General features: G+C 35.0%; 2 protein-coding genes across 6 annotated transcripts; both read right to left on the bottom strand.

Annotated features, from left to right (window-relative positions):
- Window positions 1-27: 27 nt before the first annotated feature.
- On the bottom strand, window positions 28-2,524 carry pex11g (peroxisomal biogenesis factor 11 gamma). Of its 2 annotated transcripts, none has more exons than XM_019112095.2 (5): window positions 2,329-2,514; window positions 1,542-1,727; window positions 1,282-1,460; window positions 606-677; window positions 28-505 (listed from the first exon to the last, which is right to left on the bottom strand). In XM_019112095.2, the coding sequence occupies exons 1-5, from the start codon at window positions 2,407-2,409 to the stop codon at window positions 280-282; spliced, it is 744 nt and encodes a 247-aa protein (XP_018967640.1). In that variant the 5' UTR covers window positions 2,410-2,514; the 3' UTR covers window positions 28-279. The 2 variants fall into 2 exon arrangements, with proteins under 2 accessions (XP_018967640.1, XP_042622007.1); XM_042766073.1 differs by having other exon boundaries at window positions 85-544; window positions 627-677; window positions 2,329-2,524.
- A 199-nt stretch (window positions 2,525-2,723) lies between these two features.
- On the bottom strand, window positions 2,724-16,411 carry LOC109098504 (FYN-binding protein 1-like). 4 transcript variants are annotated; one of them, XM_042766070.1, is made up of 16 exons: window positions 16,259-16,411; window positions 12,581-13,148; window positions 12,404-12,458; window positions 11,951-12,027; window positions 11,585-11,643; window positions 11,403-11,437; window positions 10,051-10,162; window positions 9,789-9,948; window positions 5,132-5,285; window positions 5,015-5,031; window positions 4,869-4,923; window positions 3,779-3,842; window positions 3,496-3,658; window positions 3,305-3,338; window positions 3,166-3,203; window positions 2,724-3,029 (listed from the first exon to the last, which is right to left on the bottom strand). In XM_042766070.1, exons 1-16 carry the CDS (start codon window positions 16,259-16,261, stop codon window positions 3,004-3,006), a joined length of 1,620 nt encoding a protein of 539 aa, XP_042622004.1. In that variant the 5' UTR covers window positions 16,262-16,411; the 3' UTR covers window positions 2,724-3,003. The 4 variants fall into 4 exon arrangements, with proteins under 4 accessions (XP_042622004.1, XP_042622002.1, XP_042622003.1 ...); XM_042766068.1 differs by lacking the exon at window positions 3,305-3,338; XM_042766069.1 differs by lacking the exon at window positions 3,305-3,338 and having other exon boundaries at window positions 5,015-5,028.
- Between the last annotated feature and the right edge of the window lie 446 nt (window positions 16,412-16,857).

Below are 16,857 nucleotides of genomic sequence, written 5' to 3'. Positions count from 1 at the left end.
TTATATACAATTATATATATATATATATATATATATATATATATATATATATATATATATATATATATATATATATATATATATATATATATATTCATATATTCATTATTCACCAGTGTAGAATTTGACAAAATTCCTAAATACAAATTTCTCAGTTAGCCTGTATAAAATTGCACATTATTAAACAAAATAATTAATTATTACACAACGCATAATTATTACAAATAGCAACAGATTTGAAATCAAAGATTTGTAAGAGCAAAGCCATCCAGTGATGCTTCAGGAACATGCTCCTTGATCACCGGAGCTCATCTGTAGAAGGCCTATCAGTGAGGAGGTCGTTCCCATCAGTCCCACCAGCCATGGAGGAAACCGTCCAGCCCACAGAAATCCAGGGGGCATCCAGTGAATAGCATTGCTGAGATCTGCCAAACTGCTCAGGATACTGAACACTTCCCCTCTGATCTGCCTCCGGAGCACAGCTTTCTGAGAAAACACTTCCTCCCTGACAGTCAGACACAATGAGCCATTCTGTGTTTGGGCACTGAATATGGAAACATTAACATTTAGACCAAAGCGTAATGCTTTTAGAAATGAAGCCCCACCTGCTCTCAGCTGAAGCTGACCTTTGACACATCTGCGCTTTTCTCTTCAGAATCTGGATGGACCTAATGGATCTAAAAACAAAGATTTTTGCTGTTTACCAAAGACAAACACATATTGTACAGAACGGGTACTTCATATAGGGTACTATACGGGTACTATATATATATAGTGTTTTATACATGTTTTATTTTTTTAGTAAATTAAGTTTGAAGTATGTCAAATGTATGTCACCCTAGAAATTATATATATATATATATATATATATATATATATATATATATATATATATATATATATATATATATGTATATATTTTATATATATATATATATATATATATATATATATATATATATATATATATATATATATATATATATATTTTATTTTGGTTAATGTTTATTTTAGGTGACAAAAAGTTTTTTATGGTTTTAATTTTAATCAACTATAATAACCCTGGGATAAACTACTTATACAACAACAGCTTTTCACCTACTATAAGGGAGGCATGATTAGGAGCAGGGTTAGTAGTTCTATAACAAATCGTTTAATTTCATTAGTGGATTTTTTTTAATAACCTTACTTTGTTTTACATTTTTTAGCCTAAAATTTTCCAGGTTTAAAAACATCACAGTTTTCTTTGTGAATGATGTCCGGTCCACTCTCTGCCTTTACCTGAGTATGCTGAGGATAAGCGATATACCCCAGAGGCCTGTGCTCAGCACCCACCACCTGTCAGATTTGGTTTTGATGAGCTCTGCGTCTGCCGCCCAGGCGATGTGCTCGCAGGGGTAATACAACTGATCCGCTACATTACTCAGAATTGACATCCAGCGCACCAAAGCATCCTCCTCCTACGAAAAAAATGCCATTAAATCTGACTCTCCTTCAAAACTCCAATTTTACATTTAAACTGAGCCATCCTGTGTCCTCACCGAGGCTCCTAACCCATAGCTGGTGGAGTACGCCAGCATGGACAGGTCATCAAAGAGCCTGAGAGTGGTTCTGCAGTCACTCAACTGAGCGGAGAACAGCAGGAGACTCTTCCCCAGTAAAGACTGAGAGCTCTTTCCAGCTAGAACTCCACCTACCAGCTGAGAGCCATAGCAGAGCGTCCTTATCTGAACAACAGCAAAAAAAACAAATATGACATTGTGCTGCAGCTCCTGCACTGTAATCAGCCTTTATAGATGAGATCACATACGATGCCAGTATCACCAAACAGTTTGTATGCATAACTGGGAATATGCAACGTGCCTGATTAATTCCTCACATGTACTGCATTTCTCACAAGATTTAAGAGTAACAGAGCACTGTAAAGTTGTCAAACACAAACCAACATGATTTTCTAACCAGATTTAAAGTCATTTCAGCTAAAATGTCTCATACTACACAATCTCTTAAACTTCTAATGTGTGATAATAACAAATATTTTACTTTATCGTTTTTATTTTCACTTTTAAATGCAGTAATTACTATTATTTGTTTACGTAAATAAAAAATAAAAATGAAAAACATTGTCTACTGTATGCATATGCAATACTCATAAATAGGCTACGATTTCTTAAACTTACAAAATCTTAAGACATTATGATCGGATCTTACAGTTTAATTATTTTATTAAATATTTATTATTATTTATTACAATACCAACTAAAAGTTAAAGTGCAATGTACATTATCATACGTGTTGCCTATTACATACGTGTAAATACAAACTCACCACTTTATCTCTTCCTCTGTATGACTCTAACACATTTATGAAGGACTCGACTGAATCCTGCATGATTTGTATAATTCTCATCTGCAGACACGCAATCCTGTAAAATTCATCTTTTTGACAGCAGTCTTGCGTTAGGTTAGTGGACTTCGCACAGGAAGTTATTCAGATTCACGTCAGACCAAAGCAGTCAAGAGCCGATTTCAGTGGTGACGTCATGAGCCATTGTGACGGCATCAAGTGTCTACTGCACCTGCATCAGCCAATCATAGTTGAGTGTGCTGGCAAAGAAAACACTCTCTGGTGTAGGCAGTGGCATTGCATTTTAAGTGTGTGTAAAGATGGGCTAAAGGTTCAAAGTAAATAGTGAACCACAGAGGGGGAAAAAAACGAATATAAAACTTTTTTTCTTTTTATTTGAAAAGAGATTGTCATAAATCACAAAATACACACATCTGAAAGTAAACAATTATCAAAAACATCCCTACGATAATTACAAATGTCAAATTGACAATAATTTGAATAATTATAATGTACCGTAAAATAATTATTTCTACAATATACAAAGCTTTCGATTTTTTAGTTTCCTTTCAATTCTTTCATTCGTTATAAGAAAAAGGCGGTGTTTCTCAGGTCAAAACAGTTTTACATGGATGATAACCATCATCTCCAAGCAGGTCAGCTGTCGTCATTGTCATATATATCTGTCAGTAAGCCAACAAACAAACAGTAAATTAATCAAACTTGCTATTATGATGACAAACAAAACCAAATAGAAATCCCTCTTTTGATGGGACGAAACAAGATATTTGATTTAGGATTTTAAAAATATATATGTACCTGAAGCAGTATCAATGTCGTCATAAACCTCATTCTCCCTAAAAAAATAAAATAATAAAAGCAGAGGATTTTATAACATTTAAAAACTATTAAGCAAATAAAAATTACTCGTATGACTGTATTTAAAATTAATACGTACTCATGCAGAAGGTAATTTAGAGGTACATATCCATCTGTGCAATGAGAGAGAGCATGCAGTTATTAATAATGATATTATTATACTTATTCTTTTACTAAAACTAATTTCTCATTGCTCTGGGTTTTGATCATTTAAGAAAAAAGCCAAAGCCTCAATAGCATATGATTTCCAGCAGGTGGTGTGTGACTCACATTTGCCCAGTTTATTACAGCACAGAAAATGCTTCTTGTTGGTCTCCTGTATAACATCGAGAATCTCTCCATTGACCACCTCCAGGTACTTGCTCCCAGCCTTCTTCAAACTGGCATTAGGATCCACCATCATGGTGTACAGAACTCGGATGGGCCCTTCAAACTGTTAAATAGATGTTATATGTTTACTACGATTTAGGACATCTGGCAGCTTCTCATGGCAATAATCAAGAATCAAAGCTAATCTGTAAAATACAAATGGACAAAAGTAAGACAGGTTCACCTTAAACTTTTTTCGAAACTCTTTCTCCTCTTTCTCCCGCTGCTTGGACTTTATTGGATCGTGGCTAAACAAAACCAAATGGTATAAACTGTCACATATATGATGTTCACCACAATGCACAGAACATTAAAAAACAAATACCAATCAGGTTGCAATGTTAATTAAAAAAAAAAAAAAAGGCAGTGGGGAAACTGATTAATCACGATTAATCGCATCCAAAATAAAAGTTTTTGTTTGCATAATATATGTTTAAATATATTATATTTAATATATAAACAATATATTTTTCTTAAATATATGTGTGTGTATTTATATATACATAATAAATATACATAGTGCACACACATATATTATGTAAACACAAACTTTTATTTTGGATGTGATTAATCGCGTTGGACAGCACTAAAAAGACATTGTAAATGAATACTATTTTGTTCTTGAGTCAAAAGAAACATTAAGATATATTTTTTAATAATTACTGCTTGAAATTTCTATTTTGATCATTATATGATTAATGATCAATACAGAAGATTTGAAGAAACTCCAGTTTGTCATTTGTTCAAAGCGCATGAAGCTGAAGAGAGACACTTCAGCAGCTTTTCATCCGTACAATATGAGACAAAAATAGCAAATAGGAGGAATTTACATAATTGGTGTGATTGTTTGTTTTGGAAGACATATAAACCTTTAAGGTGCGGTCACATTAGTGAAATTTAAGCAAATTTGTGTGACCAAATTAAACCCATTACAAAATCTGTGTGCAGAAATTGTTCACCCAATTGTGTTGATTCCTATAGCTGTATTTTGTGTGTGAAAATTTGCCAAACAACAGTGATTGTGACCGCACCTTATATTTAAATTGACATAAAATGAATAAAAATGAGATCACATCAAATTTTGGCAACCCAGATTATTTTCGTTTGCATTTTATAGCTGAGTGATCAACACTAAAAGTACTCAACAGTACAACCCACTGAACAGACTGTATACCTTATCCCTCATAGCCTCATTTTCATTTTTGCAACATTAAATATTGGTTACCGAGGTCCATTTGTTAAAAAACTGAGATGCGAAGAAAGATGAGAGATACCTGATCTCTGGGGGAGGAGGAGGAAACTCGTCATGCTCCACGTCATCGTACACATCTGCGAGAAGCAGAGCATATTCTAATCAATCCACTGCAGAAACATGAAAAATCACCTCTTGGAAAGATGAAGTCTGTGTATGTTTACTCACCATCACTGTGAAAACTGCTAAAAACAGAAGAAAAAAAAAAACACAATATGAGCTCAAACTTTTGTACGCATAAAAAATGCCCTCTGTCTTCCCTGAACATGAGGCTCGAGGTCTCACCTGTCCAGTTGGTCGTTGGAGCCGATATCATCATATAACTCTGGGTTGATGGGCCGGCCCGCAGAAGGGTTGTAGGAGGGCATGGTTTGACCACGAATTTTCCGCTTCACTTCTTCATAATCCACATCCACACAGGAGTTACTAATGTAGCCCACTGAAACAGTAAACACATATTTATAACTTTATGAACACTGTTGGTTTCTATCCTGCTTAAGAAAGTGTCAAGCAAAGTTGGTTTTATGCTGCTATAGACTTTAAAGGAATGGTTAAATATAAATTAAAGTCGCAATGAAATAGAAGTAGCAACAGATCTTTCTTGGATAATGATGATGTAGCGTCTGGACTAATCAGACACACCATTTGACATGTGATTTAACAAATCAATTATGCATTAGATCATTAGATTAACAAATAATCACAGCACCCCCCCCCCCCCCACACACACACACACCCAATAAACATGATGGGTGCCAAGAAAATTCTCTGGTTTTCCTGATGGTATCATCCATCAAATCTTATTTGCCCTTTCCCCGGATGAGTGATTGTATGTACGTATGTTTGTTTGTTTGTTAGACTAGTTTGCATTAGTGTTTAGTTAATAAAACTCTTTTAAGTATTTCAGCGAATTACATTTTTGTTTCTGTTTCTGCCTTGCAAATTAATGTTCCTTACAATTTTGATCCTCGCTACATGCTCTGATGCATTAATACTGTATGAAAGTATTTTCTGTGGCCACGAAAATATCCTTTCTTAGAGTTGATATGAAATTACTCTAAATGTTCGCTGAATGAATAGATTAGTTGCTGGCAATTTAATTCTGCTACAGTTACTACTGGCAGCTCATATAAATAATTGTAATAAAAAATTATTAATTGTAATTATTTATATACATTTCCCTTTTGAGCTTAAATTTACTACAATGATTTTATGTGAAATGGATTATCGTAAAAGAAGAAAATATAGGGTGAGGACTTGGATCGAGATGAAATGCAAGTAGCAACAGATCTTTTCTTTTATATATGGTGATGTACATGAGAGAAACAGATTATCAAACAGTAAGAAAATGTAGGACGGGACTTGGATTGCGATAAAATGGAAGGACCGACAGATTGTCTTCTATATTGTGACATACATCCAAGTGGAACGGATTACTGTAAAAGAAAAAAAAGGGACTTGGGTCACGATGAAATGGAATAATGACAGCTATTTCCTCCATATTGTGATGTACATATGTACGGAGCCCCGCACATGACATGCAAGAAAAAATAAATAAATTGTGTGCACAATTTACTAATTCGTTGCCTTGATGTAGCTACTAAAACGTTCAGATGCTTACTATTTCATTCCCTCGATTTGCTAAATCGTGTGCAGAATTTACTAATTCGTTCTCTCTATTTATAAATCGAGGGAACAAAATAGTAAATCGTGCACACAATTTAGCCTGCTATTCTTTCCTGCATGCCATGTGCAGGGCTCCGTACATATTAGTATGGAGCCCGGGAAGTCACCTGTAGGAGAAAAAAAAAAACAATTCGTGGCAATGGTTTTGCAATCCGTCCCCTCAGTTTATAAACCATACTCACAAATTCTTAAACTGTTCCCTCGGTTTAACAAACCGTACCCACAAATTCATAATCTGTGTGCATACTTTCGCAATCCGTTCCCTCGAGTTTGTAAACTCATGGATTTGTGGCCCCGGCCCTTGTCTGTGCGGCACGTTCGTCCAGGCCACCTGTTTAGGTGAGGGATGCATTGTATTGTGTTTATTAAAAATTATTTTCATAGTAGCCTATGAGACCATGATCAGCACAAAATAGTCTTCTTTTTAGCGTTTATTTTATGTTAATCACCAATAGGATAAACACAGCTGCCTGTGTTTTACATCTTAAACGCTTAAATGAAAAAGATAAGATTTCCTGAATTTTCTGAAAAAGAAAAATGTTTCGAGAGAATATGGTAAAAATCAATAAAAAATTTATTTGCAACAAAAACGTTTTCCCCTTCTCCCAAAACAGCTTATACTACTGTTTCAGCTATTAAACTAGTTCCGTTTTGTATGTAATGGAAAAGTGATTATATTTCGTTTAGTTTTTTTTTATTAATTTAATTTAGAAAAACGTTTGGAGTATTTTTTGTTTGTTAAATGTTTTTTTATTTTTATTTTTTTTAAGTATCAACCAAGCGGCCAGCGGCAGCAGTGAGTTGATCTTAGGTTTGATCAATTTAGCCTTCTCAAATAATCACGACTGTAGAATGTATAGATATAAAACAGTTCAAGCATATCACAATGTAATTTTAAATGTTAAACCTAGATAAATGTGCGCTGTTAGATGCATATCCAACAGTTTGTGTGGAGAGTGGAAGCTGAAGCGCATGGAGGCACCCGCGCGGTTACTTGCGCTTTTTTCATACAGTAGAAACAACTTAAAATACGCCATCATTTTTGCTCATAAAGGTAAGAATAATACATCATTTAGAACTGTAAAGGGTCTACTTTTATTTGTGTGCATTTGCAATATCAACAAAAAGTTGTGCTTTTATAAAATAAATAGTAAAATAGTAAAGCGCTTCACAATGATGAACCGAAATTCAGCGAATTGCCTCACAGACATTATAAAAATATATATCTATAGAAAGCTTTAAATTACATCTTTAAACAAAATAATTCAAATCGAAAACAAAAACTCTTTCATTAGCCTCTCTCTAAAGGCACGTCCAATGAGGAGATGGTGAGTCATTTTTATTCCATCACGTCTAAAATATAAAAATAAGAATAAGCCTAAAATGGGCCCGATTATAATTTGCGTTTTATTTTATAATTGTGTACAATTAAAAAATAAAACACAAATTGTATGCCATATAATAGGCTATGTAAAACTTTGTCCTATAATTGTATAGCTGCTTATATTTTCTGATTTTTATGTTGCTCTGTTCTGAATAGCCTACCTTAAAATTGAAAGGAACGCAATTTTGTCTGATATGTGAATCATTTATTGGCCTATTTTTATTATTATTATTATTATTATTATTTTACATGCGGCAAATGCTTTAAAAACAGCTTTAAAAATTACTTTTTTGCATTCCAGAAGAACTTTTCACTATAAATTTTACAGGTGGCTTGAATGTAAAACATGGATTCATTGCATTCCCATTTGTAAAATAGGATACAAATTAATTGTTGTAGTCTAACCCGATCTCTCTATATTTTGCGCAATATTTAATATTTATATGCAGAAATTGACTTCGTTCGAAAGACTGATAAATTCATAATGGCATGACTGGTTCAGTCGACAGAAATATGGGACACACAGGCCTATAATTTACTGCTGAAATGTTTGTGGGGCAAACCTCAGGTCAGTCTGAGCACTCGTGGTATGCACAGTGCATACAGCCATACACCTGCAGGCGCCACTGTATTTAGGTTAAATATGCATTTAGAAGAAGCTTTTATCCTAAACGACTTACAAAAGAGGAACAAATGACTCCGAAGTCAGTCACAATGCCAGGTTTATTGTACAATAATAATCATGTGCTAAGATTATCACAAATTAAACAAGATTTTGACGCACATCTTTCTTATTAAATCATTGTATTCCACTTCATACCCGTTACAATTGATAGAGAACCACTTTAGAACATTTGCTGTAGGCCTATTCCACATAATAATATGCAATAAAACAATATAGCTACAATATGATTCGTTAACACTTAAGCCACCTATGAGCTTGCTCCATCAATCCATGAGTACAGTTTACAAATCTGAGGGAACCGATTGCGAAAGCATACACACGGATTATGAATTTGTGGGTACGGATTCAAAAACCGAAGGTACGGTTTACAAAATCTGAGCGCACAGATTAGAAATTTGTGGGATCGGTTTATTAATCCGTGGGCACAATTTGTTAAACCGAGGGAACAGTTTAAGAATTCGGGAGTACGGTTTATAAACTGAGGGGACGGATTGCAAAACGATTGGCAAAGATTTTTGTTTTTTTCTCCAACAGGTGACTTCCCGGGCTCCGTAGTAAAGCATTAACAAAAAAAAAAAAGTTGCTAGAGGACTTGAATTGTGATGAAAAGGAAGTACTGATAGATATTTTATTCTGTATTGTGACATACGTCAGAGTGGAACAGATTATCAAAATAAAAAAAAGTAAACAATAAAATAGTAGTACAGGGACTTATTGGATCACAATGAAAAAAAAAAGTGGTGAAAGATCATTTATGCCATATTTTGACATGCCACTGTGTGAAAGGGATTAGCGAACAAGAAAAAATGTTGGTCGAGGACTTGAATTGTGATTGAAAGGAAGTAGCAACAGATATTTTCTTCTGTACTGATCTCTGATCTCACTCTTTCTGAAAATTTAATTGGTTAAATTATTTATTGAATCATGGACTGTAGAATAGAATAGAATAGAACAGAATAGGATAAATTAGTATACAATTGACATTCTGTCCTCTTCACTTCTGAAAGGATGAATATAAGCAGCACACACAAAGCTGACATCACTTCCTGTACAGAATCGCTTGCCTCCTAGACTTTCATTGGAAGTGCATTGGTCAAAACCTGATTTTTGTTTTTGGAAACTAGTTAAAATGACTTTCTGTGGTAATCAACAGCATGTCACAGTCAGAACTTGAGAATATGACTTACTGCTGCCCCTCAGGTTTCGTGCCAGCCATTTCCCCTCCGGGTTGTTGCTCACACGGATGATCTCCACATTCTCTCCCTGCCGCACCGTCAGGTCATTCTTTCCACCCTGCCAGTCCTCTCTCACACGAGCCATGTGGATCACCTCAATAGGTCCATTCAGCTATGCACACAAACATGAATATGAGCATGTTAATATCTGTAGGAATCTTGCAAAAACACATTTATGACATCCTTTTTTAGCTTCAACAGACACAGTAGTTACCTTAAATCTTTTTCTATACTCATTTTCCCACTTCTGCTTTTCTTTCAGTTCTTTCTTGTCCAGCTCTGTCTTTTTAGTCTCTTTCAAAACTTTCCTCTCAGCTGGAACAGGTCTGTAAAATACAGAAATACAGTTCAAAGGAAAGGAACCAGAATAACTTTCTTTCTTCAGTGGAGCCCAAACGGAGAAATTCTCATGTTCACACTGCTGTTTTTAGAACTTGACAGTCCCTGGTTATTTACCTTTTCTTTTAAAGATATTATCACTTAAGCAATAATTCTGCAGTCTGTGGCTACAACATATGGATATAATAAGAGAGATTTTATTCCATCAACTGATATATTATGGAAAGATTATTTGTTCCTCTATGGAATGCATTGATAATGTTAGTTAAGATTTCTTGTGCTTAGTTATAATTCAGTTTTGCTTGACCGACCTTAATAATTAAACAGGCTACAGTCTTTTACTACTTTACTTTTTAGACTTCTATGCACAGATAGAAAAAAATCTGGCCTATACAAATATGCCAGTTATTATTTTTATCTGATGGCCAATAACCTGTAAATTCTTAACTATTTTGCCTAAATACACTAAATTTCAGTCATTACTGCAGTGTCACATGCTCATTCTAATATGCTGATTTTCATCTCAAGAAGCTGCTTCTTCTGTTTTGTTTTTGTGGAAAATGTAAACATTTTTCACTTTTTTTTAAGAGTTAAAATGAACATGATTTTTTATTTATTTTTTTTACTTTGCTAACATTGTAAATGTCTTAACATTCACTTTGATCATTTAATGCATCCTTACTGAATAAAAGTATTAATACATTAACAAACAAACAAACAAAAAATCTTCCTGGCCCCCAACTTTTAAAAAGTACAGTGGAAATGAAAAATGAAAAATGAAACAAAAACACAAACAACTAAAATTGATTTAAATGCTACAAAATAATTTAGCATCACATTGTAATGCACAGTACAAAATAGGCATTAATTTTAATATTTGCTAAGTACATTACAGATTAAATGATAAAGATTAACAGTTGAAGTTGTCAGTTGTCATTTGAATGTAAAAATAGGTGAAATGAGCTTACATACCTGATACTGCTAAACTAAACTTCTACTAATATCCTCTATTAACTGATAAAGTATTATTGTACCATGTTTATATGTACCATATTTCTGTATGCAAATGACTTCTGTTATTATAGAGCAAGTTATGCAATGTTAATGTGTTCATGTTTAGGGCATGATAATAATGCAAATTTCTGAACAAGCAATTGTTGCAGTTTAGTTTCAAAAATGGACTGGGAAGGGAACTCTGCATTGCAAAAGAACACTGATATGACTTACCTGTCTGGGTCTTCATAGATTTCTTGGTCGCTGTCCTACAACACAATAATAATAATAAAAAAACACATTAAAGCACATGCTAAACATATCAAAGGACTGTAATCACTGCACATGGAGACCCTTAAACTTCTCTTTCACTTTTTCTGAGAAGCATACACACAAAAATAACCCAACAGACTGACCTCATGCTGAGAAGAGAAACTGTCAGTCCATGAGTCTGCAACATGAGATGATAAACAAGCTGTTAAACAAAACAAAAAAACATTTGAAACAAATGCCAGATTATATTATGCCAGGGCAAAAGTCCACCATAGTGCTAGGTTGCTGTGAATGGTCACCGGTGGACTGTTTTGTGGTTACTAAGGTTGTTTAGCTCATGTGGTTGCTAGGTGGTTTCCTACTTGTATAAGTTTAAAAAAAAACCTCCCTCAAGTCTCTATGATCTTCAGATATGGTCGCTCAGTGTAAATCTATGAGATTCTTTCATCTGCTTTATAACCCACCAGGTGAAAATCATAAGTCCGATTGCAAACTATATTCACGTTTACCTCTCGGCCTAGGAGGAGTGGGAGGAGGTGGTGGGAGTGGGCTGATGTCATCATAGTCCTCTTGGGGGTCGATGTCTCTGAAAACATTAAAAATCAGAGTTAGATTAAATACTAACCCAAGCAGACTCACTAACAACAAACACACACAAGACTTACAATTAAAAATAACTTTAACGTAACACAATGCATGCTATCTGAGCAGGCTTCATAAGAATCTACAAAAAGAGTCAGGAAATGCCACAGTGCGTGCTTTACACCCACATACTTCCAGGGCGCCAGACTGCACTGTAAGATGCACGTACAACAGAGTTTCAGAATTATTTCTTTATAAATTAGAGATACAGTACAGATATAGAAACAACAACAACACAGTTGTGTTATAGTTTCCTTCCTCTTCTCTTCCAAACTTTGGCAATCTAGACAACTACGTATAGGCAACCACGTATTACTCACAATTCTGAAAAGGATGATGCCTTCTGGCTGGGTTTGTATGGTGGGCGTGCTGGTCCTGCTCAAAATATACCATAAATACTCAAATGGATCAATAAATGCAAATATTTATTGATGAGTGATGTATTTTTATTACTGGTTTGTATATGCAGTTAAGCAATGAAAGGGTTTGGCTCCTACCTTTAGAACTTTGTAGCTCTATGTTTCTTTTGGGTAGAACCACAGGGGCTTTTTTCCGGAAATGATCCAGGTTTACAGACGGAGGACGTTTTGGTTTCGAGGGTCGCGGCCCGACGTTGGGAAGCGGCTTTCTTAGCGGTACTACCTCCGACACGCTCCTCTGGCTCGGCAGTGGTGGTTTAAAAGTTGAAGACACTTTCATGTCGCTGTGCTGCTGAAGTATCTTGCGCTGAAGAAGTTCTCCTGTCAGCTTGACTTTGCTCGGTACACTGACCTCCGTAGGGGGCATCTTAGGACTCCCCTGGGCTCCCAAACGATGAGAAGGAGGAGGTCTTGGGAACACTCCATGAGGACCCGAAGGAAACATCTCTGGTTCACTTTGAGCGTTGAGAGGAAAGACTGATCTCGGAGGCACTGCTGAAATCTTGTTTCGGAGAGCTCCATTGGTTAGAGACTCTGGCAGTGCACCAACCGTATGAGGTTTGATGGAAGATCCACCTCCGGAAGCTGCCATTTCTAACTGAGCATGAAATTTGGCCCGGATGGCCTTGACGTCAACATTTTCCTCCTGTAAAAAAATAAAATAAATTCTCATCTGAGCTCTAAAACAATTCAAATTCCCCTTTGACGGCTGTGTTTCATCTTAAATGTAAATGTAAAGACCTGTTAATTGGTTAACATTAAGTTGTCTCAACATTTCATGTAATTTTACAGTAAAGTAAATTTTACGGTAAAGTACAGTAAAGTTATACTGTTACTGGAAGTGGAAAAAGAACAAGCCAGCTTATAATTTACAGTGAAAAAAATGTAAATTGATATTCCCTGAATCCTCTGTGTGACAGATCACATTTTTCTGATTTTTCAAGGTTTCTTAGATTTTTGTCATCAGTTATGAACATCAGGGTTTTATGTTTCATTTATGTTGTTAAATTAATGTTTATTGCATTAGTTTAGTGTCTGGCATCTTGTATTTGTGTGTATGACACTGTGCTTTCTGTGTATTAATATTTACTTCAGCTTGTGGAAAAACTACTTTTGATGAAGGCTGATTCATCATGTGGCTTTCTCTTTATTACCGTGTTTTTAAGGTGGTTGCCAGTATATTATAAAGGTAAAAAAAAAAAAAAAAAAAAAATTTAGTTATATGACATATTAACACTATTGAAGTTTATGAAACATTTTTTTAAACTAGATATCTCTAATATTTAAAAAGTTGCTACAGTTAGTTCAACTACACTTGCCGATTTTTTTTCTTTTTTACAGTTTAACATTATAGCAATGTGACAGTTTTTACTCTGCATTGTATTAACGTCAAGTATTTTCAGCTAAGCAAAATGAATGAAAAGTTCATTTATTTCAGTAATTCAACTCAAATTGTGAAACTCGTGTATTAAATAAATTCAATGCACACAGACTGAAGTAGTTAAAATCTTTGGTTCTTTTAATTGTGATGATTTTGGCTCACATTTAACAAAAACCCTGGGTGTGCAGTGAATTTATTTAATACACGAGTTTCACAATTTGAGTTGAATTACTGAAATAAATGAACTTTTCCACGACATTCTAATTTATTGAGATGCACCTGTATATATAAGGAATATAAGGAAATGACCATTCTGAGTTAATCATTCACTGTTAGATGTTTTGAAACTAGACTGCCATGTTCTGTGGTAGTGCTGTGCTTCTGTTGAGAGAAACTTGGTCAAACAGTACTGATGGCTTCTGTCACATAAACATATATCTGCACAACGTCTGACCTTTTGGCTGCTTTACCACACAATATTAACAAGCGTGACATGCAGTCTACAAAGCAGGTGTGAATTTTCTAAAAAAATAAAAAAATAACACATTTCAATGTCTGACTTGAGTAATAACTTCAGAGTTACAGAACACTGTGAAGAACGGATAGATGGACACACAGAAGAATGCTCTCCAGCTTCAAACAGTTAAAGGATTGTCCGAGGCTCAACATATGGATCACAGAAAATAATTTTGACTTATGCAAAAACAGAAATGCACTGACAATTTATTGCACACAAGGCTTTGACAACAAATACTTGAATACTTTTTTAAATATACATTCTTAGTCTTCTTGTGAACAATTCAACAGTGTTTCTCCAAGGGGGAAAAACCCCTTTATGAACGCCTTCAGATCCAGTAATTTCAGTAGGAATCTGCATGATCTGTAACTTCACATAAAGTGACTTCTGTATGAGCAATAGCCTAACTTAATTCATATGTAGCCTACTGACATTGGAAAATGGATTTGAATATTAGATTAGTCAAATACCTGTTTCACTCAAATTACGGAGGTAAACTGTTGCATCCATGTTTAAACACCATGTTTAACCAGAAACGCAGACTGCCATTGGAAGCGCATTACTGTAATCAAAGTCGTTGTTTTGCAGTTTTGCTTGTCCTTACGAACTCTGCGATGGGTCGTAATGATTTTCTAAGGTAATTGACAGTAGGGCCACAGATGCTATCGATAGAGATTAACCTGAACCTGAAACCTGCTCAGAGGACTTAGCTGTAATAGAATACATTGTTGTTTGTTCAGAAATAGGTATTGATCAAAATCAGTTGAGGAAAGCAGAAGTTTCTAGCAGAAGTGTGTCCGCAGAATGGACTATAATAGACCTCAGACCACACAATGTCATTATAGTATCTTGTATGCTGATTAAGAATGTCTCTGATTTGATTGCCTTCCTCAGATGTTGAGGGCATACATAAATATCAGTGATTTAGCATGCATCTGTCAGTATCTTATGCGTGGTATTTTTAAACAATAGCTTGAAGACATCATACATTGCGTGGAAGATAATAAACTGCCATGAACTGTTCAAGAAGTGAGCAGCAGATTCAGAACAATAGCGAGGCACAGGAAGTGTCTCCAACCACACACCTTTGCACAGCACATCATTCAGCACCGGTTGCCATGGAGATGACAGTCAAAAGCGAACCAATCAGCTACATGCATGCAACCCGTGTTAATGACAAAAGAAAAATGAAAGCTTTGTCTTATCTGCTTCAGCAACAATCATCTCATTCACATTTTGAAATCACACTAAAATGATCCTTCTTACAGAGACTCGTTTTTCTTTCTTTTGAGGATTTTTGTGATATGTCTTCAACAACAGCCCTGGATTAACTTATTATTTCTTCATTTATTTATTTATTTATTTATTAATGCGTATTTCAACTCAGGGTTAAGTAATATTTCACATTAACATTTTGAAAGGAAGTTGAAATGTGCTAAAGATATTCATAGGAAAATAAAAGTATGAAGATCATGAAACAAGACAACACAAGATTAGCTACTTAAGGGTTAAAAAAAAAATTCCCATGATGAGGGTGTTCTCAATACACTCGGTTCAGTTCAGACAGATCTCTGAAGACCTAAACAGCACGCATGAAGTATTTCGGGATCTCAGCTGCTGATGTTGATGATGACCAAAACAGTTACTGGAATACTGGAGTAAAAAGTTGTAATAATAACAACAACAACTTAATAGCTACAGGAGAAGCGATTATTTAGATTTTAGGCCTGACCAACTTTATGACTTCAGCATCAGAATGAACTGATTCTTCAGCAGTCATCTAATGATAATTATATAGCAGGTCTGAAAATACTTATTTACAGTCATTTTACTAAAAAGAGAATCGAACTGGCCTTACCATGTGTTTTATTTCCAAAGCTTCATGTCATGTGAGTTGAGCTGAAGAGAGCGGCAGACTGCAGCAGTTTCCTGAAGCGCAGATGAACGACCACTCAAACCTGTTACAGCAGGAAGTACTCTAGAAATGAATGAAGGCAAATCCATTGGGCAACTCCGCATTTACATACAGGCCTATCAGCTGCTGTGAGATGCATTAAAATAAACCACGTCTTTGCATGTCTACATACATATTCAGGCCTGAGAAATGTTGTATCACCTCGGAACGAAGAGAGTTTAGTTTATTGATGACTTGAGTAATGGTCTGGTTTAATATACTTAAATATAATTTATGGAAACATTGTACATTTTGAATATTGCCTATCTCACATCTAAACTGTGATGGAGAGGCGGACGGAGCTTTGCCTCCCTCTGTCGGTCAGAATGGAAAATAACCAATTTTGTGTGGCTTTTTCCCCCTTCTTCTTCTTATTTCTTGAAAAAAATAAAAATATTAATTCACACAGCAGTTATCGGTATATAAAGCACCTTTGCAGAAATCTTAGGATATTTTTCTAAAGGAAATGAAAGTGTTTATTATGTGTCCTCATAATGGCCCAC

The sequence above is a fragment of the Cyprinus carpio genome, chromosome A11, assembly GCF_018340385.1.
Source record: "Cyprinus carpio isolate SPL01 chromosome A11, ASM1834038v1, whole genome shotgun sequence".
Lineage (NCBI taxonomy): Eukaryota > Metazoa > Chordata > Actinopteri > Cypriniformes > Cyprinidae > Cyprinus > Cyprinus carpio.
Note: the sequence above shows the minus strand (reverse complement) of the source record. Positions and strands in the feature narration are given on the sequence as shown.

Excerpts from the sequence above, each read along its gene's own strand:
- pex11g (XM_042766073.1), bottom strand. The coding sequence starts at position 2,409 with ATGAGAATTATACAAATCATGCAGGATTCAGTCGAGTCCTTCATAAAT. Across the intron at positions 678-1,281 it reads CTTATCCTCAGCATACTCAG|ATCCATTAGGTCCATCCAGA; the intron begins GTAAAGGCAGAG and ends CTTTGTTTTTAG. Across the intron at positions 545-626 it reads AAAGCGCAGATGTGTCAAAG|TGCCCAAACACAGAATGGCT; the intron begins GTCAGCTTCAGC and ends TTCCATATTCAG.
- LOC109098504 (XM_042766068.1), bottom strand. Across the intron at positions 12,028-12,403 it reads GCATCATCCTTTTCAGAATT|AGACATCGACCCCCAAGAGG; the intron begins GTGAGTAATACG and ends TAATGTTTTCAG. Across the intron at positions 3,659-3,778 it reads AGTTTCGAAAAAAGTTTAAG|TTTGAAGGGCCCATCCGAGT; the intron begins GTGAACCTGTCT and ends TCTATTTAACAG.